At 56.1% G+C, this 21011-nt stretch overlaps 2 protein-coding genes and 1 non-coding gene across 5 annotated transcripts; 2 read left to right on the plus strand and 1 right to left on the minus strand.

The window, feature by feature from the left end:
* Positions 1-237: 237 nt before the first annotated feature.
* TRNAN-GUU (transfer RNA asparagine (anticodon GUU)) lies at positions 238-311 on the plus strand. The gene has a single exon. It is a non-coding gene; the product is annotated as a tRNA-Asn (tRNA).
* Positions 312-3851: 3540 nt separating this feature from the next.
* On the plus strand, positions 3852-13982 carry PCGF2 (polycomb group ring finger 2). Of its 3 annotated transcripts, XM_065910508.1 has the most exons (11): positions 3859-3971; positions 9988-10122; positions 10675-10771; positions 11064-11119; positions 11201-11251; positions 11432-11570; positions 11745-11799; positions 11888-11986; positions 12867-12947; positions 13381-13489; positions 13640-13982. In XM_065910508.1, exons 2-11 carry the CDS (start codon positions 10011-10013, stop codon positions 13756-13758), a joined length of 918 nt encoding a protein of 305 aa, XP_065766580.1. In that variant the 5' UTR covers positions 3859-3971; positions 9988-10010; the 3' UTR covers positions 13759-13982. The 3 variants fall into 3 exon arrangements, with proteins under 3 accessions (XP_065766578.1, XP_065766580.1, XP_065766579.1); XM_065910506.1 differs by having other exon boundaries at positions 3852-3971; positions 11462-11570; positions 11891-11986; positions 13381-13982; XM_065910507.1 differs by lacking the exon at positions 3859-3971 and adding an exon at positions 4602-4693 and having other exon boundaries at positions 11462-11570; positions 11891-11986; positions 13381-13982.
* Positions 13983-15561: 1579 nt separating this feature from the next.
* On the minus strand, positions 15562-18652 carry CISD3 (CDGSH iron sulfur domain 3). The gene is made up of 4 exons (XM_065910263.1): positions 18440-18652; positions 18074-18109; positions 17378-17497; positions 15562-15893 (listed from the first exon to the last, which is right to left on the minus strand). Exons 1-4 carry the CDS (start codon positions 18485-18487, stop codon positions 15714-15716), a joined length of 384 nt encoding a protein of 127 aa, XP_065766335.1. The 5' UTR covers positions 18488-18652; the 3' UTR covers positions 15562-15713.
* Positions 18653-21011: the final 2359 nt, after the last annotated feature.

Raw genomic sequence — 21011 nt, forward strand, 5'->3', positions numbered from 1 at the left:
TTCCCCAAGTCTAAGATCCAGAGGAAGCAGGCGACAATTTCGCCAGCCCCAGCCACACCCGAGCCAATGCAGGGAAGGCTTGCACGTCCCGCCTGCTCCCATCCCTTGATCGAGACCCTTCCCTTTCTCCCTTGGGTCTGACTTCTTTCGTCCCGCTATGGAATTTGTTCTGAGTCTTCCGCTGTCGCAGGCTCACTCCCATTGACTCGGCTCACCGCCACTGCTGTAGTTATCACAGTCTCTGTGGCGCAATCGGTTAGCGCGTTCGGCTGTTAACCGAAAGGTTGGTGGTTCGAGCCCACCCAGGGACGACCCCTTTTTCCCACCATAAAAAAGGAAAATCTAAAAGCATTATTCACTCAACCGCTGTAAAGCCAAATTTTGTATTGAAATAGCAGAGACAACGCTTTTTCTATAGGTAATCAGAGGGTCATTGTGATTGAAAATTCTTTGTTGTTCAGTTAATGACAGGATTTCTTCATCACTTCCCTCTGCCACCCACCTCCAACCCCGCCCCCAAATTGGATCGCCGGAAGAGCAAAGACAGGTTTTTGTCTCACCGTGTAATACGTTTCAGGTTGCATTTTCCTTAAGAATGAATTTGCAGTGGAGATCGGTCAGTTTTCCACTGTCTGTCTCTATTGATGTTACAATCTCGAAAATGTTACATTTGGAAAGGAGGAAAATAGCGCGAGAGACAAAGGCAGTGACAAATTGAGGGATGAAGAGAAAGGTGAGAAAAGGAGAACACAGCTGTGATATACGAGAGAAAAAGACCTGACAAACAGGCGTAGTGGAAGGAAGACCTGGAGAAAATGAAAAGAGGGAAAAGAGACTCTTAATATGAGAAGCATGAGAAAAAGGAGTTGGACAACAACAACAAAACAGGTTATTTTTCTAGAAATAAAGAGATGTGGGGAAGAAGATGGGGAAATAGAAGCAGAATCTAAGGACATTGTTTTTGGGGAGAGAGGAGTCAAAGAGCACAGAGGTAAAGGTAGTCATAAAATGTCTAGAGGAGCTGCTCTCTCCTAACATTGTTATCCTCTTCCAGGAGATCTTATCACCACAGTATCTCTTAGTATATGTACTGGAAATAATTACCTAGATTCCAGAGTTCCTGCCCTCTGGAAGCTTGTGGTCTATGACAGACAGCGACTCTTCTGATGAAGAGTCTATCAGCTAGGTGACCTCCTGAAATACTACAACTAACACAATCGAGGAGAAGCTTTGGCACCTCATGTCTGCCAGAGATGCATCCCTGGGCTGGGAGTGGCAGACTTGGCTTGTTTTTAGGAGATGCTCTCTCAAGCAGTTCCCTTCCACATTTGATCTCTCCTCCAAGGATGGGCTCAGAGGAGGCCTCTTCTGAATGCCTTCTTCAGTGCTCATCCACCCTTACAGGGGGAGGGAAGGAATGGGAGTGGTAGGTGGTAGCAGCAAACCCGAGGGATACACAGTGCCCATAGAAGCTAACGGGACAGGCTATGTAACCCTCCAGCTTGCCCCCACTGGTCTGTGAGTGCCCTGTGGGCATAAGCCCGGCTCATCAGCTTTACATTTAGTGCAATATTTGACAGTGGCATGTGACAGATGCTTCTTGGTTGGGAAACCAGAGAACTTCAGAATTGAGAAGGGTTTGGTCAGAAGGTTCCCCTGATAAGCCAGAGAGGCCAGGGATGTGGGGACTGGAAAATGACTGAAATGATTAAGATGAAGTTGCAGTAGTAGTGGGGGCTTCAGCATGCTCCCCTGCTTTGTGGTTGGTTTGTGACTGATGCTTAAATAACTATCTGAGGAACCAGTGAAGGGATTCCCAGTGAGCACAGTGGCACCCTCTGGCAGCACTTCAGGATTAAAGGACCGCTGTGGGGACTCAGAGGGACATCAGCCTACTTCCCTTTAGCTGATAGCCTCCCACCCTCATCCAGGCAGCCCCTGAGTGCCCCCTGTGGATCATGGATGAGACCCAGACCTTCGCGAAGCCCCTACAGGTTTCTCTCGCGGGGATCTTCTAGCTTGAAAGGAGTCGCTGATCAGGAGTCCCAGCTGCTCTCCCCTCCGACAGGGTGACTGGGGGACCGAAGAGGATTCCCGAGTCTTCCCGGGCAGAATCCACGATGCCCGCAACACACCTGCCCAGGGACAGTGGGCGTGTCCACGCCAAGAGCCCCCTTTCAGTGAAGGGCGGGAACTCTCGGGCTCCCTGCACAAGGAGGGAAAGCACAGCAGGTGACCGAGTCCTTCCCTGGCCCTGCTCCCAAGGGTTCTCAGACCACCCCCCTGGGCGGAAATCTCTCCAGCGCCCCCCCCGCCCCCACTCGGTGGGTGTGGGCCAAAGGCTAAAGCTGGGGTCACTTGGAGGCCAGTGTCCACAGGTCTCCTGGGCACTAGCCAAAGGGTGGAAGCATTCAGTCCGGGGGCCTCAGCTTCCGATCTGCCAGAACTGCCAAAGAGGAGGGAAGGAGGAAGAGGCAGGCGGATCCGATCCTTGATGAAGATTTCGTTTCCTAATTTCCTAACTTGAGCCACCCACCGCCAGTGCGCTTAATGGCGCTTCTGGCCGAGTAACTGAGCTCTTTGGAGCGACTGACATAATGACCATCCCTAATAAATCCTGAATAACGAATACGCAAATCGACCGTCTTAATGAGGCGGGCCCACCGTAGTCTCCATAATGTAATATCGATCGGCTTCCCCGGCTCCGGCCTCAGCGGCAGCTCCCAGCTCTTCCAAGCTCCGTGCTAGTTCTCTCCTCCCGGCAGGAGCCACTGGAGACCGAAGCCCGGAACGACGGTCGGAGTTGGCGGGCACCAGCGGCCTTTGCGCTCGCCGGGGCGAGCGAGGCGCACCAACAGTGCAGAGCTCAGAGCGCGATCGGCGTGCGGGCGAAAAATGCGGGAATCAGTGCCCCGCAGAGAAAAAGCGCGGGCCCACTTCCGAGCCCCGGCGCCCCGTTTTCGAATACATTCGGGTCTCTCGCCTTCAGCCAGATTATTGTGTCCCGGGCCCGGAGCCTGAGCTGCTGTCCGCAGCTTGCCTCCCGGCCCAGGTTGCGCCCCGTTCTTCGCCCAAGCACACCTAGGCGCCAGCCTCCACCACAGCAAGCGAGCCCCGGCCGCGAGACGTCCCCCCAGGCCTCTGCCTCCGTCCTCCCGGCAGTTGGCGCCCCCGAAGCGGCCGGGTTGGTTCCCGGACGCAGCGTTTTAGAACTGGTGATCGGGTGGCTGAGGGGGTCAGGGGGTGGGAAGGAGTCGCTCGTTCTCACTCATGCAGTTATTAATTTCAAGGGAGTGTCACTTAGAGTGAATGAAAATAACCCGGACGCGTGGCCAGAGGCGTCGCGTCCCCCGCCCGAGCACAGCGCCCTTTGGTCGAGGCCGAGACGTGGAGGACTGCAGAGCGAGTCACATTTCAGCCGAGTCCTCATCTCACCAGTTTCCAGGCGCCCCAGCTAGGGGCGAGGACCGCAGGGTCTGGGGGAAAGGGGGGCGCACACATATTTTGGGGGCAGAGGTTACTTGAGGAGGGTTAACAGGGAAGAGGATTCATCCTCCAGGGTCAGAGGCTGGTGGGAAGAGTGAGATCGTAGTCTAGTTTTGGGGGGCCCGGCACCGCGTTGGGGGGGCAGCCGCGTTAGCCTCTCCCCCACCTCCTCTTCCCCTCTCCGCAAACACCCTGAAGGAATGAGGTCACGTGGGTGAGTAGTGGGCGGGACCTACTCTTGTCTGGAGGAAAAAAGCCATTTTGTCCCCCCCCCCTCCGAGTCCCGGTCCCTCCCCTCCCCCCTCCGTCCCCTCCCCTCCCCTCTCTCCCTCCCACCCCAAACCGCTTTCACAAACTCCTTTCTTACCATAGGTTTCTCCCCTCCCGCCGCCCGAGCGAGCGACACGGCTGCGGCACCCCTCCCCTCCCTTCCCTCCCTCCCTCCCATCCCCCCCTCCCCGAGACCCACCGGACCCCGAACCCAGGTAAGCGGACGCAGTCTCCTCTCCTCCAACCCTGTAACCATCTGGGGACTGGGACGCGGGCCGGCACATCCTTCTTTACAAACCCCTGCCCGGGGAGGCTCTGAGCCCGGCCTGGTCTCGCGTCGCCGCCCCACCCCCGCCGGCCCTTCTCCTAGCTCGCCCCGTCCGCCTTTCTTTCTCCCTTTTTTCTCTCCCCTTTTCCTTTTCCTCCCTTCCAAGATGGCCGAAGTGGGTTCCCCCTTTTAACGGTTTGGCGTCTCCTCGACCACCACCTCTTTGTGCTGCAGCCCCCCTAGACCCTGCTCCCGAGGTAGCGAGGGGGAGGGTCCGAGGCCACCGCAGGGCATTGGGGCTCCGCGCTGGGGCGGATCTCTGCCCCCCTAGCCCTCCCCACGAGCCAGAGCTGCCCCTGGCTCTCCCCCCGTACTCCTTTCGGTCTGGGGAGGGGTCGCTCTCGGTTTCTTCCGTGGGCACCGAGGCGTCGTGGACGCGCGAGGACTCGAAGCCGGGAGGAAGGGGACCAGCTTTTCGATCGCTGCGGGGCCGGAGGAGGGCGCTCTTCCCTGCCGGGCCCCGTCCTCTCGGGCACCTCCCCCCGTCGCTCCCTTTCCCCCCCATCCCGGGACTGGGCGCCCCGCCCCCTCCCCGAACCACCTCAGCGGAGCCTCTTTCTCCGGAACACCCCTCCTTGGGGCCCCGCCGAAAGTTTGGCTCCAGGGAAGGTAGGAGCGGCCACCCGTAACTGGGGCCTCTGATCGTCTGACCCAGGCTCCTGGGGAAGCCGGGGTGGAGGGGGTAGAAGGAAGAGGGGGAAGATTAATCGCGATATTTCCTGTCGCCCGCAGAGGCAGGAGGGGTTTGGCCGACTGGCCCCACTTGCACTGGGTAGCCCGGCTACCCCTCCATCCCTATGTCCTCTTGCTTCTAGTTCTAAGGGGGTGGGACCCCTCAACTAGCAGACAGCCCTGCCCCCCCCGTCTCCACGGGGGGCCCAGGCATGCCTCTCTCCCTCCCCCACTGCCCCCATCTGCCCAGAATTGCTCCGGATGGCTTGAGGTAGGGGAGGAGGCCTGGGGGTGGCGAATTTTTCTGTAAATATTGTGGAGGCGTTGCCCCGCGCTTCCCCCTGGTCTTTGTCTCTGAGACCCCCCGCATCTCCCGCCGCGCTGCCTTAGTCTCCAGGGCTCCCTGAGGCTGGGGTGGGGTGGGGAGGTGGTCTCCTGGTTGTCCTTCACTCCGTTCTTAAGCCTCCTTCTCTGGGCCTCTTGCAGTTTGTTCCTGAAACTCTCGTTTCTCTTCTTTCCGCACCCCCCCCCCCCCCCCACACACACACTCTGTTCCAAGGTGTTAGTACTTGGAGAAGGAGCATAAAGAAAGCTCTGTTATAGCTTTCTAGTGGGGAGGTTTTTCCCAGGGGTTTCTTGGCTTGGAGTTGGGGGTTGAGGTCTTAGAACTGTCTTTGGAATAATGCAGCGAACGGGCCCGAGGTAAGACTCAAGACTTGGGATCCAGAGAGTGTGTAGCTGGGTGGGGTTCAAGTTGAAGTCTTTTGGGGGGGGGTGCTCTCTGCTGCTCCTGGTCTTCCCTGGAAGATCTTGGTTGATGGAGCTGTTGCCATGGGAATGGAGAGTGCCTGAACACGAAAAGGTGACATCTTTGTGCAGGTTGGATCCCCACCCCACTCCTCCAGCCTCTGGCCCCCCCGAGTGGAGGCTGGGAGCTGTTCTGCCTTTGTTGCCGGAAGAGTTATGTTATAATTTACCCTGAGTAGACCAGGGATGCACAAAAGGTTAGTGTGTGTTTGCAGCTCTGGTTTCAGGCAGGGATGTCAGACTGTGTGCTTCTTGGGGTGGGTGGGAGTGGTTTGTACATCTGGCAAGCGTGGGCCTGGCTCTGGTCTGGCTCTATGTGTGATGGGGTGTGTCTGTATGTATGTCTGGCCAAGTGTCTGGCCGTGTGTGTTGTGAGTGGGAGAGAAAAATGGAGGGGGTGTGTCTGGCTGTGTGTGCATATGTGTGTGTGTGTGTCTGGCAGTGTGTAACTGTATATATTTTGGATATTTGTCTTTGTTTGATCTTAGGATGCTGAGAGGTGGGAAGGGAAGGGAGGGTAGAGTGAGCCGGGCTTCAGAGACTAGAGGACTCTTTCGATGCTTCTGGCAGGAGGAGCACTCAGGGTCAGGGATCAGGAACACTGAGAGTTTGAGTGTCCCAGGCAGACCTCCACCCCCGGCTCTCTCTGCACACACGCAAATCCGCAGGCTTCCACAGCTGAACCCGAACAACTGGGAGAGGGATGGACTTCTGGAATCCAGTACATTCTGGCTCTCTGAGCTTCCATAGAGCCTGTTTCACTACCTGTATGAGGGAAGTTGGGTGAGGCCATTAGCCTCTGCCCGCTCTTCCTACTTCAAAAAGAGACTATGTCCGCATGGTTATGTTTTGACCCTGACGGCTCACTGAATGGTCTTCTGATGGAACCTGGAGTCCGTCTGCCTTCTGCCTGCCTGGATGGAGTCAGACCAGGCTTATTGACTCCTTAAATGAGTGGGAAGCCTAGCATGGGTGCCAGTCTGTAAAGAGCACTGGAATAGGAGTCAGGCTGTGTCTAGTCCTAGGACTGCCACTGGGTGACCACTTGACCTGAGACAAGTCACCTCTTTCTGAGCTTCTTCATCTGTAAAGTGAAGGGACTGGACAAGATGCTTTCTAAGTTCCCTTCCACTTCTGTGATTTTAGATGTCTGGATGTGACCTCGAGTGACTCTTCCCAAGACTTGGAGATTTTCTAGTAAGGGAGTTGGGTGGATTTCATATGCGGGGAAAGCAGAGCAAAGAATCCTATAGCTGAGAATCTGAAGGAGCAGAAGGCGATCTCTGGGTTATCAAAGATTGGCTATTTCTCAGGGGAAAAAGAAAAAAAAAACCGACAAAGAAGTCTGAATTAGGGGGGAGCTTCCAGAAAAAGCCTAGTTAGAATGGAGATATGAGGGGTTGGTTCAGTGAATAGGAGGCTTTGAGAAAGGGTAAAGACTCATGCCAGACTTGGATGACACGGAGGAGTTGGGGTTGAGTCCTGGGTGCTGATCAAGCTCCTTTGCTGCCACTGTAGCTGAAACCCGGGGGCCAGGAGCAAGGACTGTTCCATCATCATGGGGACAGACGGTATTGAAGGAGTTGGCCCCCAGTTGAGGGTGGGAGACGGTGCTCATCCCCACTGTGGGGATGTGGTCGGAACTGGCCCGCAAAGCTCCGCAGGGCCACTTCCAAATGGCGCGGTCTCCCTTTTCTGCTTCCTGGGACTTGTCTCTTCCTCTCTTTCTCGCTTAGGCTCTGCCCTAAGCTGATGGGAGCCGGGAGGTCCAGCCAGTTGTAGCTGAGGAGGAGCTAGGTGTCAGGTGTGAGGCCCTGAGAGGCCTCATGGGGGGAGAAAGACGAGGAGGATGAGGGAACTGAGCTCCTATTTACTGTTGTTCTTGGCACCTGCTGCCTGGGCCCTGCAGGTAACCATGGCAATCAGGTGAGGAGCCAATCAGTGCTTCTCCCCACCCCCAGCCCCAGAGGTAACAGTCTGAGGCCCCTGGAGACGGGAGTGGGGAGCAGGGAGTGTGGCAAGGGGGCTCATTTCTTAAATGAGAGGGAGGAACATTTTACTCAGTAAGCACCACAGCTCTTGCACCCATGCATCCTGAACAGAGCTCGGCGGGTAGTCTTGGTCTGAATTCTCACGAGCGCTTGCAGAAATAAAGAGGGTGAGCGTCACCAAGCTCCTGCATGTTGAGGCCACAGTTGGCCTGGCAGGACCTGGATGAATGGGAGGATGGGAACTCTTTGTTTTTGGCTGTGCCTTGCAGCAGGCGAGTAGTTCCCCCATCAGAGATGGAGCTCACGCCCCCTGCAGTAGAAGCGAGGTCTTAACCACTGGACCACCAGGGAAGTCCCTGGAAGGGAGTTCTTAAGAGCCAAGTGTCTGTTTTGGAAACACAGTGAATATGTGAATGAGGTGGCTCAGGCAGTGTGAAGCGCCCACATGTGCGTGTGTGAAAGAGGGAGAGAGAAGAGGGCATGAGATTTGCCAGTAGCAATCTAGACCCTTGGGTTTCCCTGGTGGCTCAGAGGGTAAAGAATCTGCCTGCAATGCAGAAGACCTGGGTTTAATTCCTGGGTTGGGAAGATCCCCTGGAGGAGGGCATGGCAATCCACTCTAGTCTTCTTGCTTGGAGAATCCCCATGGACAGAGGAGCCTGGTGGGCTACAGTCCATGGGGTTACAAAGAGTCAGACACAACTGAGCGACTAAGTACACACGGTCTGGACCCTCAGCATTAGCAGATCCCCAAAGTTTTCTTCCTGGCTGTGTACACACACTCACACACACGCGCGTAGTCACATGAAGTACCTTTGGAGGCCCAGCAGCATGTACACACCACATGGATATTATACACACTCAGCGAGTTAGCCACTTGGAGTCTGTTCCCTCCTCTGGATGGTTGTAATAATATTTGGGCATCTTGCCAGGGGTTACTATGGAAACAACCAAACAGTATAGTAGCCAGCAAGGTTTCTACATAATTATGAAGGGGGGACCCATGCAGGGAGGGCTGGCTGAGGGGGCGGAGACCCCTTTCCTTCCTCAGGCAGGTCTGGGCCGCTGCATGCATGCCGGCTCTGGGCTTGCATGTTCCCTTCTGTCTGCCCTGCAGATTGGTGTCTCTCCCACATGTGGTCTTTGTGTCTCTCCCTCTCTTTTGGTCTCTGGACAGCCTCTGTTGGCTGTTTGGGTCCTGGCCAAACTCATCCTGGGGTCTCTATAGTAACTGCTGATTCCCAGCTGTGAATTTCAGGTCCTAGAAAACCCAGTGTGTTGGCTTTAGAAATCTTTCTGGAAAGGAGAGAAGGATGTATGTTGTGAAAGAGCTCTGGGGGTTTGACTGCCCTCCCAGGCCCCGCCCCATGGGCTTTTCTCTGGGAAAGAGGAGGGAGGTACCGTGGCTGCTGGGTACAGGTTGGATTTCTGAACTAAGAAGTAAGCACATCAGTCCAGACCTGGGCTTTGCCTGTCCTCCCTGGACGAAGGGCCTGGCTGGGTGCTTGGTGGGCTGTGGACAGAACTTTCTGCCCGGCTTCAGCAGGCCTCTCTGAGAGCCTGTGGCCTGTCACTGGGCAGCTTGTGACCAGGTCGTGGATGGGAGAAGATGGGCGGGTGGCAGTGCCCACATGCAGAGATTCCCGAGTGTGCCTGGGAGGGGCGCCCTGCAGCAGGCCATCCATCGGGGCACGTGGTGGCCCCCCTATAGAAGCCGCAGTAGCAGTCGTTTTGCCCAGACTCTGCAGTTACCTGCAGAGTCCAGGGCTGGGCCGGGGGTCAGGCTGGAGCTGTGTGTTCCCAACTTTGGGGGCCTAAGGACCATCCTCAGTATTTCCTGCTTGAGCTCCAGGCCTAGAACCTGTGTGGTCAGCATGTGGTGTGTTTCCAAGGAGCTGCTCCGGGGCCGGGCTGGAGCCCAGGGACAATTGGTGGGATGCCCCCTTCAGACTTAGGGTGTTCATTCCCCCAGTGTTTCCACAGAAGGAGGCTTCCTGGAGCAGTGATGGGAGGAAGGAAGGGAGGATGGAGTAGAAAGACCCAATCAGGAGGCTGAGTTTCCTCATAGCTCCCAGGGAGTTCACTTGTATGTATATGGATTGGGATCGGGGAGATTTTTAAAAACTCTGTTCTCTTCCATTTTCCTGCATCCCCACATCCTCTGGAGAGTTGAGTGGTACTTCCTGTGGTCTAACTTCAGTCTTTCTGCTGCTCCTGAGATAGAACCTGAGCTTGTTGCTCAAGGTCATAGGAACCTCCAGAGCCCTCAGTGAACATGTAGAGGGGGTCAGAAAGAACTACCCCAGTCTGGCTTTGGAGGGAGAGGAGGGGGCCATGGGCCCAGGAAGAAATGTCACCTGTGGGGCAGGTAGAGTACAGTATGGGAGGAACTCTTGGATCCTGGGGGTCCTGATTCCATGTTTTATTTCCCAGGGTGACGCCCCCACCCCAGCATCATGCATCGGACCACACGGATCAAAATTACCGAGCTGAACCCTCACCTCATGTGCGCCCTCTGTGGGGGGTACTTCATAGATGCCACTACCATCGTGGAGTGCTTGCATTCCTGTGAGTTGGGGTCAAGGGCTGCTCCTGGGGTAGGTGGCCTCTGCCTTGAAGAGCAGACGTGTCCATGTGTCGGGTGAGGGTCCCAGGTCAGAGAGAGACTGCCTGGGAGGTGACTGCAGGGTTCAGCCCAGGAGTTCGTTTGGGAGACTTTTACCTGAAATCTCCATTGAGTCTCTGTGGATGGCACTGCCCCATGAATACAAGGTGCCCTGTTGTGCACCACGGGCTTGTGACTAGCAGTCAGGAAACTGGGAGGTATCTAGTATGTTGACTGTTGATTTGTTCTACAAGGGGGTTTGGAACTTGGGACTCACCTTCTGCATGGTACTCGACACTGGCTTCATGCACACACACACATCTTTTCTCCCCCAAGGATGGATAAGGGGCAGTTGCCATCTGTAGAGCAGGGCTGCATTGGGTCCTTGAAAGGGCCTGAGCTGCGGGAACATGGTGGAGAAGAGGGGATACCTGAACCTGGGCAGGGAGTGTGGGAGCTGATCCTGGATTACAGAGGGGACTCTGACTCTTCCTCATGTCTCCACACCCCCGAAGTCTGCAAAACCTGCATCGTGCGCTACCTGGAGACCAACAAGTACTGCCCCATGTGCGATGTGCAGGTCCATAAAACCCGGCCGCTGCTGAGCATCAGGTGGGCCCAGCACTTCCTCCTGCTCCCGCCCATCCTCTGGGGCAGCTGCCCTCTGTCCCCTCCCTCCTTGCTTCCTGAAGTCAGGGTGGCAGGTGGGGGAGGAGCATTGGGCATGGACTGTCCCTTGGGGATGATGTATCCAGCTGAGAAATTCTAGAGAGGTAGAGACGGAGCCTACAGGGACCCTCATGCCTGGGCCCTGGATCTCAGAAAGAGAGTTGGGAAGAAGGGGCCTAGGCTGGAGAGTCAGGGTGAGATGGTTGTCGACTGGCTCCTGTGTGCTTTTTTTCAGATCTGACAAAACCCTTCAAGACATTGTCTACAAGTTGGTCCCTGGGCTTTTTAAAGGTACCTCACCCTTTGTCCCCCTGCCACCAGCCCTCACTGCCCAGCCTGTTGCTTCCTCTGAGCCAGCTCCTTCTCTTCCAGATGAGATGAAACGGCGGCGGGATTTCTATGCAGCCTACCCCCTGACAGAAGGTGAGTGTGTTCACGTGTGTGTGCACACGCGGCCCTCCCCCTGGCACCAGGGCCAGAGGCATGGAAGGCCAGTGGGCAGCATTGCGCTGCCTCCCAGCCCAGGGTTGGGGGAGGCTGGGCTCATTGCACTGAGCTCTGAGATCCCTGGGCTGATGGAGGGTTCCTCTCCCTGCTCCTAAGCTAAGCCTTCCCAGCTCCCTCCTTCCGCAGTCCCCAACGGCTCCAACGAGGACCGTGGTGAGGTTCTGGAGCAGGAGAAGGGGGCTCTGAGCGATGACGAGATCGTCAGCCTCTCCATCGAGTTCTACGAAGGTGTCAGGCAAGTCTGGCCCACACCTGGCCCTTTCAGGGTCCTAGGCAGGTCTCTTCTCCCATGCCGTCCCCTTTCCCTGGGAGGAAAGGGCACTTCTGGGAGGGCCTTCCAGATGTTTGTGTGCCGTTAGGTCCTGCCTGCTGCAGGCTTTCCCTTGCTTCATTCCTTCTCCTTCCGCAGAGACCGGGAAGAGAAGAAGGGCCCCCTGGAGAATGGGGATGGCGACAAGGAGAAGGTGAGTGCTCGGGTCTGCCCGGGCGCAGAGTGTGGGCTGGGAGACAGTGCCTGGGGTGGACCCCAGCCCTTGAGTGCCTCTTCCCCAGCAGACAGGCGTGCGCTTCCTGCGATGCCCAGCAGCCATGACTGTCATGCATCTTGCCAAGTTTCTCCGTAACAAGATGGACGTGCCCAGTAAGTACAAGGTGAGTCCCTGGCCCCTTTGAAACATGTGTCTTGTTTGTGGATGTGTCTGACAGTCTCTGCATCCTAGTCATGGTTCATGGCTGGTTTGGTGTCACCAAGGGCTTGCATGTTGTGTAACAGCCTGTGTAGAATGGTCACTGAAAACAAGATTGAGGTGGGGCAGTCTGCTTCGGCTGAAACCAGTGTGCAGAGGTGCATGGGACCAAGATAAGTGTGTGTGTGTGTACATGCTTGCATGCTTCGAACTATGGCAGACCTGTGTGTAAAAATTTAGGGCCATATCTAGGGCCAGCTGGCTAGTCTGAAATTTCCAAGGAGCTTTAGGATATAGCTTCTCAAATCTGAACATGTGTATGATCCCCTAGAGGTCTTGTTAAAATGCAATTCTGACTGAGTAGACATTGCATTTCCAGCAAGCTCCCAGGTGCTTCTGGTGCTGCTGGTCCATGGACTATTGAGCCTCTAGGACAGTAGATCCCAAACTTTGCCACCTGTCAGAATCACGAGGAGTAACTTCTCAGGATTAAAACTCAGTTCACGTCATATCAGTGAAAACAATCTGTGGTGCAGGATCCAGGCACTGGTGTGATTCCACCTTGTGCCTTCTCCCTGGGGCCGTTTTTGTGCCTGTTAGCTCCTCTGGAGAACAGGCCAGAGATAGACACGGACCCAGAGCACTGTGTGGATGGCTGGGGATGGCTTGATGATGTGGGCATCTTCTCTGGATCCCTTCCCCCCTGCTGGTCAGGAGTTAGGTTGAGACAACTCTGAGAGGAAGTCAGATGCACCGGGCGACCTCAGAGGGATGAGGGATCACCTGCCCAGAGCCTCTTTGCCAAACAGCTGGAGCCTTGAGCCCTCTGCCCTTTCCTCCTCCAGGTTGAGGTTCTCTATGAGGATGAGCCGTTGAAGGAATACTACACCCTCATGGACATCGCCTACATCTACCCCTGGCGGCGGGTGAGTGGGTGGGGTGGTACGAGACAGGGGACAGGGCTAGAGGGACCCTGGGCCATCACATGGGCCACCCTGCTCTAATCAGAGAGAGTTCATCCCTCGTCTCATGGGCTGGGCATGTCCAGGGTGGCCCTCCAGACCATCTCTCACTGATGACCTTCCATACTCAGGAGGAAAAATGGATCCTTGGCCAGACCGCATGTGCCGGTTTGGGTGGCCGTGGGGAGTAAACTTTGCCTTCTGCTCTCTGGCCTCCCTCTTGCCTTTTTTCTCTGTCTCTGGTCTGACACTCTCCTCCTCTCCCGCCTTGGCTGGTCAGTCCCACCTGTGTGCCTGGTCCTCCCTTTCTCCCTGTTTGGGCGCTATGGGGTGAAGGTGGGTAGCTGCCTCATTAGCCTCTTTCTCCTGACACCCTTCCCTCCCCTTCTCCCTGCAGAACGGCCCTCTCCCCCTCAAGTATCGCGTCCAGCCAGCCTGCAAGCGACTCACCTTGCCCACAGCACCCACCCCCTCCGAGGGCACCAATACCAGCGGGGCATCCGAGTGTGAGTCAGTCAGTGACAAGGCTCCCAGCCCTGCCACCCTGCCGGCCACCTCCTCTTCCCTGCCCAGCCCAGCCACCCCCTCCCATGGCTCTCCCAGCTCCCATGGCCCCTCGGCCCCCCACCCCACCTCCCCCACTCCCCCTGTGACAGCCGGTGGGGCCACTGCAGCTGCCAACGGGGGCACCTCAAACTGCCTGCAGACACCATCCTCCACCAGCAGGGGGCGCAAGATGACTGTCAACGGAGCTCCTGTGCCCCCCTTAACTTGAGGAAAGGGACCCTCGCCCTCCTTTTCCAGCCATGCCTCTCCACCCTTCCACTTTTTCTGGGCCCCCTTTTCCACCTCTTCTATTTTCCCCAGCTCCTCCCACCTTAGGGGTGGGGGATGGGTTTTATAAATAAATCTATATATATATGTACATAGGAAAAACCAAATATACATACTTATTTTTTATGGACCAACCAGATTAATTTAAATGCCACAGGAAACAAACTTTATGTGTGTGTGTATGTGTGGGGGGTGGGGTGTTCATTTTTAGGGGGTCTTGTGGAATTCTCTCTGCTCTTTCTGGGGGTGCCTAAAGGTGGAATTGGAGGGGCCACTTGAGGCCCAGTATCACTCTGCCCCATCCTCCTCCTGTTTCCCAAGACATATGGGGTGCTGAGAGGCCCCTACCAACCCCCAAAGCTTTAGGCACAACTCTATCTGGCTGTGTATGGGGTCCTCTCTGTTTCTTGCCCCCAGTTGGCTGCTGTCCTACCGGTATCCAGACCAGTGCCCTTCCCCACCATTGTTGAATGTTCAGAGAATTGCAAAGACAGTGCCTTTTACAAATGCAGCCTATCCCCTGGTTTTGAGGAGCAAGTGGGCAGTGGAGAGGGCATCTCCCTTACCTCCTCCTCTTGCAGTGGAAACTTTGTATAAAGAATAGATAGTTTTCCCTCCCCCCTCCCCTCGCCCCCAGTGCCCCCATGTGTGTGGCCTTTGCATCATTTATCTTGTGGAAAAGAAGATTCAGGCCACAGGAGGCCTCGGCCCTTGAACTTCCCCTGTGGTGTTAACATTGTGAATTGCTTCACTCCTTCTCCCCACCCCCACCTAGGAGCCCGCACTACCAAGGCTGGTGGGGCAGTCTCGTTGGGGGCTGGCCTGGAGAGGTGGAGGCAGGGTGACCTCAGATAAGCACAGACCCCAGATTTGGCCAAAGGCAAACAGTCCTCCAGTCCCCTCCCCACTCGCAGCTGAGGCCAAGTCAGAAAAGAGCAACAGAGACATCTAAAAGCACAAGAAGACAGAAACCTGTAGGTCTGACCTCAGCTCCATCCTGAGAAGTCAAGTGGTCCACCCCCATGAGGGGTAGGTCCCAAGAGACCCCTGCCCACCTGTTTTTCCTCCAATGTACATAGATCGGATTGGGAGGGGAGGAGGCAGTACTCTATCACAACTGCGTGTTTGGGGCCGGGCATCCCCCAATGGGTTTGTCTGTGTTCACACCCTGTCCTCTGTCTGAGGTGCTGTGGCTGTACCCTTCTGCCCTGGGATGTTTGTATCTTCTGGCTTTGTAATAAATGCTGCATACTCTTTGGAGCCTGTAGTTCTTTGGGACACAAGGGACAGGAAGGGTGGGCGGGGTCCTCTGGCCTCCTCTACTCTCTGGGCTTATCCTGCTTTGCTGCTGCTGCTGCTAAGTCGCTTCAGTCGTGCCCGACTCTGTGCGACCCCATAGACGGCAGCCCACCAGGCTCCGTCGTCCCTGGGATTCTCTAGGCAAGAACACTGGAGTGGGCTGCCATTTCTTTCTCCAGTGCATGAAAGTGAAAAGTGAAAGTGAAGTCGCTCAGTCATGTCCGACTCTTCCCGACCCCATGGACTGCAGCTTATCAGGCTCCTCCGTCCATGGGATTTTCCAGGCAAGAGTACTGGAGTGGGTCATCCTGCTTTGGGGGACCCCATATGGAATGAACCTGAATTATTTCCTCCCTGCAGCCAGTCTGGTGTCCCCAGCCCAGGTTAAGATCCTAAAGGGGGATAGGTCTTGTCCCTCACGCCTGTGACCACAGGAACACCACTCTGGGCTAGCACGTCTATTTAATGCCATCTTCACCAGCAGGCATCAAAGCCAGGGCCTGTTCCCGTCTGCCCCAGATTGAAGACCTTGGGTTATCGGAGCAAGCCCTTCACCAACCAGCTATGGGTGCTGGGATCCCTGGGGTGAGCCACCCCTCAGAGTGGGGAGCCCAGTTCTGCCTTCTGCACCTGCTCACTCTTGTGGGTACCATCGCAGTATGGGGGCTTCTGGGTTGCCTTGCAGGTACAGAGCGCCACCATGCGGGTCTCCTGGGCCTTGAACTTCAGTGGGGATAGGCCAGTGCGTTTGAAGAAGTGGGAGCCATCACAGAAGGGCTAGTGAGGAAAAGAAAGAAGTCAGAGAGACCCAACCCCACCTGCTGGGGCAGGACAGCACTGGTAGGGGGACAGGTATCTGAGTGACACTGACCAACTTTTTTCATCTGTAATGTGACAGTAATCAGAGTAATCGCAAGGAATAAAATGCATAAAGGTTTATCATGCACTCTGCCAGTAGAAAAGTGTTCAGTAAGTATGTCCTTACAGGAATAGTTTCTGGGGGACCCAAGAAGAGAATTTTCAAAGCAAAATGGGCCCTTAAGGATCAGCAACTTTTATACTGATAATGGTTATTGGGGTTTTTTTAATGGCTCTGAGTCTCCATTGGTTCATGACATTCATTTCCTTTCCCATGTTCTTAAGGTACAAACTTCTCTGAGTGGGCTTTAAGGCTGGGGCATCAATTTTGTTTGGCTCCAAGAAACAACTGGGCGTATTCTGGGGAGTGGATGTTGTGGGGAGGGGAGTGGAAGGAAGGGGAGACGGTGAGGTCCTACAGCACACTGGCTGCCTGGTGTGAGCATCTATGCCCTTTCACCCCAGAAGGTGTTCCTACACAGCCTGAGTAATGGAAACAGGCCCAGACAGGTGGTTTGCTACTGAGTGGCAGAGCTGAAGCCAAAGCCTCTTGCCCTTGGGTTAGGGTGGGGTAGGAGGGTGGATGGGAGAAGTGTGCAGATGAAAGTCAGCAAACTGGTCCCAGAGGGCAAGAGGCAGAGAGACACAAAGGGCCAGTCGGTGCCATGCCTCACGGGCAGGCAGCAGAGCGCCATGTTCATGAGGACCTGCTCAAAGTCCACAGCAAATCGGTGGCAAAGCAGGACTTCGGGCCCTGGGCTGCTGACACCACATCATGCTGTTTGGAGGAACACAGTTTTGAGCCAGCTCGGAAAGGAAAGGGGCCCAGAGGCTAAGAATGTGGGACAGGTTCCTGAGGGATGGAAGGCTCCTGGGGCAGGAGAGAGGGGAGCGGGCAGCCAGGATGACAAGACAGCAAGAAACCAGGGAAGTCACAGAAACTGAAAAAGGGAGAGTTTTCAGGAGCAGACGCCAGGAAGGGCACACTCGGGACAGAGTGGCTGCTCAGACTCTTCCTAATGTTGGGGGCTGAGGCCTGGGAACCCAGATGTTTCCCAGAAAGAAGAAGGAAAGAGGGGGGAGAGAGACAGGCAAGCCTTTCTGGGCAGAGCCCGCAGCCTCTGAAGAGTAAGGAGCAGCAGAAGAGGACAGAACTCTGGTTCCACCGGCCTGGCCCTAGGACTGTTTCTATGTCTTTGTCTCCACTTGAAGGGTGGATGCAGAGAACTGGGAGCTCCGGGCTGGCCTGAGAACATCCCGCCCCCCCCCCCCCCCCCACCTCGTGGTCCCTCAGGTATGTGTGGGAAAAAGGAATGTCTTGAATGGGAGTTCCTGGGCCACACGTGGTGTCCCCAAACCACAGGTGTGATATATCAATGGGGAGGGGGATACAGGTCTCTCACCTGCTTTTTGCTGCGGCCACACACACACCACCTGTAGGTTTTCCCAGCCACCAGCTCCACCTTGATGGGTGCTTTTAGGGCCACCACGGGCTTGGCTGGGGTTTTGGGGAACCATTGGGCCTGTGGCAGGGAAGATGAAAGGTCAGCTCATGCCTTGGAAGCACTCTCTTGCCTGTGGCCATGTCCAGCTTTCCCAGGGCCCTGGCTGGTGACAAGCATTCTCTGCATGAGGCTGATCTGACTCCACCCTGCAAGGATCCCCCCCCCACCCCCACTCCCCACCGTGAGGCCCCCCCCCGAGCTCAGGATAGAGAAGAGATTTCAATACCATGAAATCACACAGGTTTCAGGGTCCAGGCTTTCCCTTCAAGCCCTGGCTCTCACCCTGGTGCCAGGGGTGGAGGGCCAGGATCCTGCCAGCCTTGGCGGCGCCAACGGCACCTGGGACTCGGTTTATCAGGCACCGGGGTTGCTCATGCAGAAGCCTGCTCTCCGTCCTCTGCCGTCCGCCCTCACCCCATTTCCCCTGAGCCAGGGCGAGGTGGCTATAGACAAGGGAGTCTCAGGCTGGACTTTACAAAGCAGGGCTGACCCATTCTGGTTTCCTCCTCCGGTCTCTACCTCGGTGGTCTCTCGGCCTGGGGGACTCGGGTAGAGGGAAGGGGAAACAGGGTGGAGTTGGGGGGTAGGGCTTACCAGCCAGGAGGTGATGTCCCGTCTCTGGCTCAGCGTCTGCAAGGCAAGCAGGCATCCGCGGGGCGATGATTTGGAAACAGAAAAATAAAATCAATGGAAAGCGGAAGACTTCAGAGGGAGGGAAGAGACCGCAGGGCTTAGGCGCACGTTAGAAATACGAAGGTAATAAGCGCTCCCGAGAGAGGAACGGGAGTTGCTGGGGGAGGTGCTGGCACCCAACGGGCGCTCAGGGACGGCTGCAAAGCACCAGGCGACGCAGGGGTTTGGGGGAAGCTCAGCCAAGGGACAGGCTCGGAGAGGAGGGGCGATGAGCGGAGGATGCTGGAGCGGAGGGCAGGGGAGGGCCCCGGCCGCGCGGGTGCTCACCCAGGCCGCCGGCCGCACGAGCGTCCCCACGCCGCGCACGGAGCCCATGGCAGCCCCGCTGCCACCACTGCGCCACGCCGGCTCCGCCTCGCGCCCCGGTCACCTTCCCGCTTCCCCGCCTCCCTCCGGCCCAGCCCCGCCTCGGCCCGGAAGACGCCGCGGGGTTCGCGCGGTGCGGGCCGCGGGCCTGCGCGGGCCGTCCAGCCCCAGCTGCCGGAAGTAGCCCGGCAGCCCCCTCGGAGCCCCCAGGGTGTGGAGGGCTCTCCGGCGCCCCCTTTGGTACCCGCGTGTCTGCGAAGGACCTGCGCGGAGCATCGCCGCTCGTTTCATTGCCTGCGCCTCCCGGCGACCCCCTCCGCTTGTGGGCAGGGATCCTGCCCGGACCGGGACCGTTTTCTCTTGCCGAGCCTTAAGGCAGTGCTTCTAGAAGTGCAGTGTGGATATATCTCATCACTTATGGAGTTGTGTTGTTTTTTTTTTTAATCAGATTCCGCCTGGCCCAGACCTACACATTACATTCTTATGCGTGGAGCAAAGGTATCTGATTTTCAATATGCAACCTAGGTATTTTGTGCATTTTGGTCTGTGAAGTACTATTCCAAGTACTTAAAGAAATGTTAGTAGACCATCTGCCCACCCCCACCTCCATCCCCTCCCAAGGCTCCCACAGTTGACCCTTCACCTCTCTTTCCCTTCAGTAAAGCCAGACAAACCAAGGTCTCTTTGGTTTTTTTTTTTTTTTTGTAAAACATTCTTTTATTAAAAGAACAAGTGCTGTTTACGAACTGCCCTTCGTACAAATAACATCCGTTATACAAAGATACAAGATCCGGGTTATGCACAATTCCAGGCTTAGAGGTGGCAGGGGAGGGGCATTGCCTTTTGGGTTGAGGATATAAAGGAGGCTTTACAAAGAATGTAAAAGGAGCTCCTGGGTTTACAAACTGTGGCTTCCCCTCCCTGCTCCCCTAGGAAGGGTCTGCTACATTGAGAAAGGCTGGGGTGCAAAGAGGGGGACAGGCTGGGAGCCAGGGTTTGGGTCTCTAGTCCCGCCACCTAAGTCCCAAGTTGGGCTGGAGGACGTGAACAAAGGGCGATGAAGGCACCCCTGTCACCAGTTTTTCAGTAGATCAAGTCAAAGGGACTGGGAGCCAGACACACTTAATCTGGACTGATGTGACTGGAGGAAGCCAGGGTACTGTGCCCCATTTTCCTACAGATTCCCAATTGAAGTGACCACAAGCCCTCCAGGAAACTGGGATAAAGGAGAGCTGGGAGCAAGCTGCCTACCCTTAACTCTGCTGACCACACACCAAGGAAGATGCTGGCAGGCAGAGCCCGTGTCTTTGAAAACTCTGCATTTCCAGTTTGGGAAAAGGCAGCGTGGAGGTCACCCTTTCTCAGAGCTGGCGCTCTCTCTTTCCCAGACTCTGGCTCCCCTCACTGTCGAGGCCCTTCCTAGGAGTACTTCCCTAGAACTCAGGACAGGAATGGGCAGGCGTGCTCTCATCAGCCTCAAGGTAAGGGCACCTGGAGGCAGCAACAGACCTAGGAATCTGAAGGGAAAACACACACACATCGGAAAAACTTAGACAAGAAAAGGCAACCTTTAAAGTGTCATTGTCTCTGGAGAGGATCCATCAGCTCTGAGCTAAGACAGTCAGTGCTTCACAGATACCCCCCACCCTGGGCACAGCCCTGCACTCACACCGCACACCACACACACAGGGACAGACGGACAGCCACACGGAGGCAGTGCAGTGGGGCAGGAGAGCCAGGACCAGGAGGCCAGGGTCCTGAGGACTGGTCTCGGCTCTGCCCCTGAGCCCCTGCCCCCGCTTCCTAGGCTTGGAGCTATCACCTGTGGGGCAAGGAGCTGGCTTGCAGGATCCTAAAGACAGGTCCCTTCCAGCTCTAACATTCATGCACTCATTGTGAGGCCAAACAGCGGCTCTGCACACACACCGCACTCACACCTCCACACTGAAGGGGATGACATACTGAGCCCCACTCTGCAGTTTCAAACTCCACTTCCGCCCTGCAAACCACATCCTTCCCTTCCCCTAGACAGAGCCACCTATAAATCTGCATCCTTTCCTACTCCCCATCCAAATTCATCCTAGAAAAAGGGACTGAGGCTGGGAGCAGACAGTGGGGGCTCGAGAGCCATGCCCTTTGCACTGGGACCCTGCTCTGTCCAGAAGCCCTCCAGACCTTTCTTATTATAAAGCCCGCCCCCCCTCCACCCCGAAAGAGGAAACGCACCACCTCTCTCTTGTCCCCCTGCCCCAAATTGAGGGACAGCACCAATCCATATGCAGCCTGGGGCCCTTCTTCAAATCTAACCTGCCTACCCGCCACTACACCCCAGCCTGGGGAAAATCAGAAAACAGAGACTCTTGGAGATGAGAACCCCAGACTTTAGGGTGCTGGAGGGAAGGGGAGGTCTTGGTTCAAGGACCTCTCACTCTCTGCCATGGCAGCCTTGGGGTAAATCGACTTCCTTCACTGTCCAGAACAGAAGCTGACTTTGGTTCTAAGTGGGTCGGCCTTGGGCAAGAGCGTGGGTGTG

The sequence above is a fragment of the Muntiacus reevesi genome, chromosome 18, assembly GCF_963930625.1.
Source record: "Muntiacus reevesi chromosome 18, mMunRee1.1, whole genome shotgun sequence".
Taxonomy (NCBI): domain Eukaryota; kingdom Metazoa; phylum Chordata; class Mammalia; order Artiodactyla; family Cervidae; genus Muntiacus; species Muntiacus reevesi.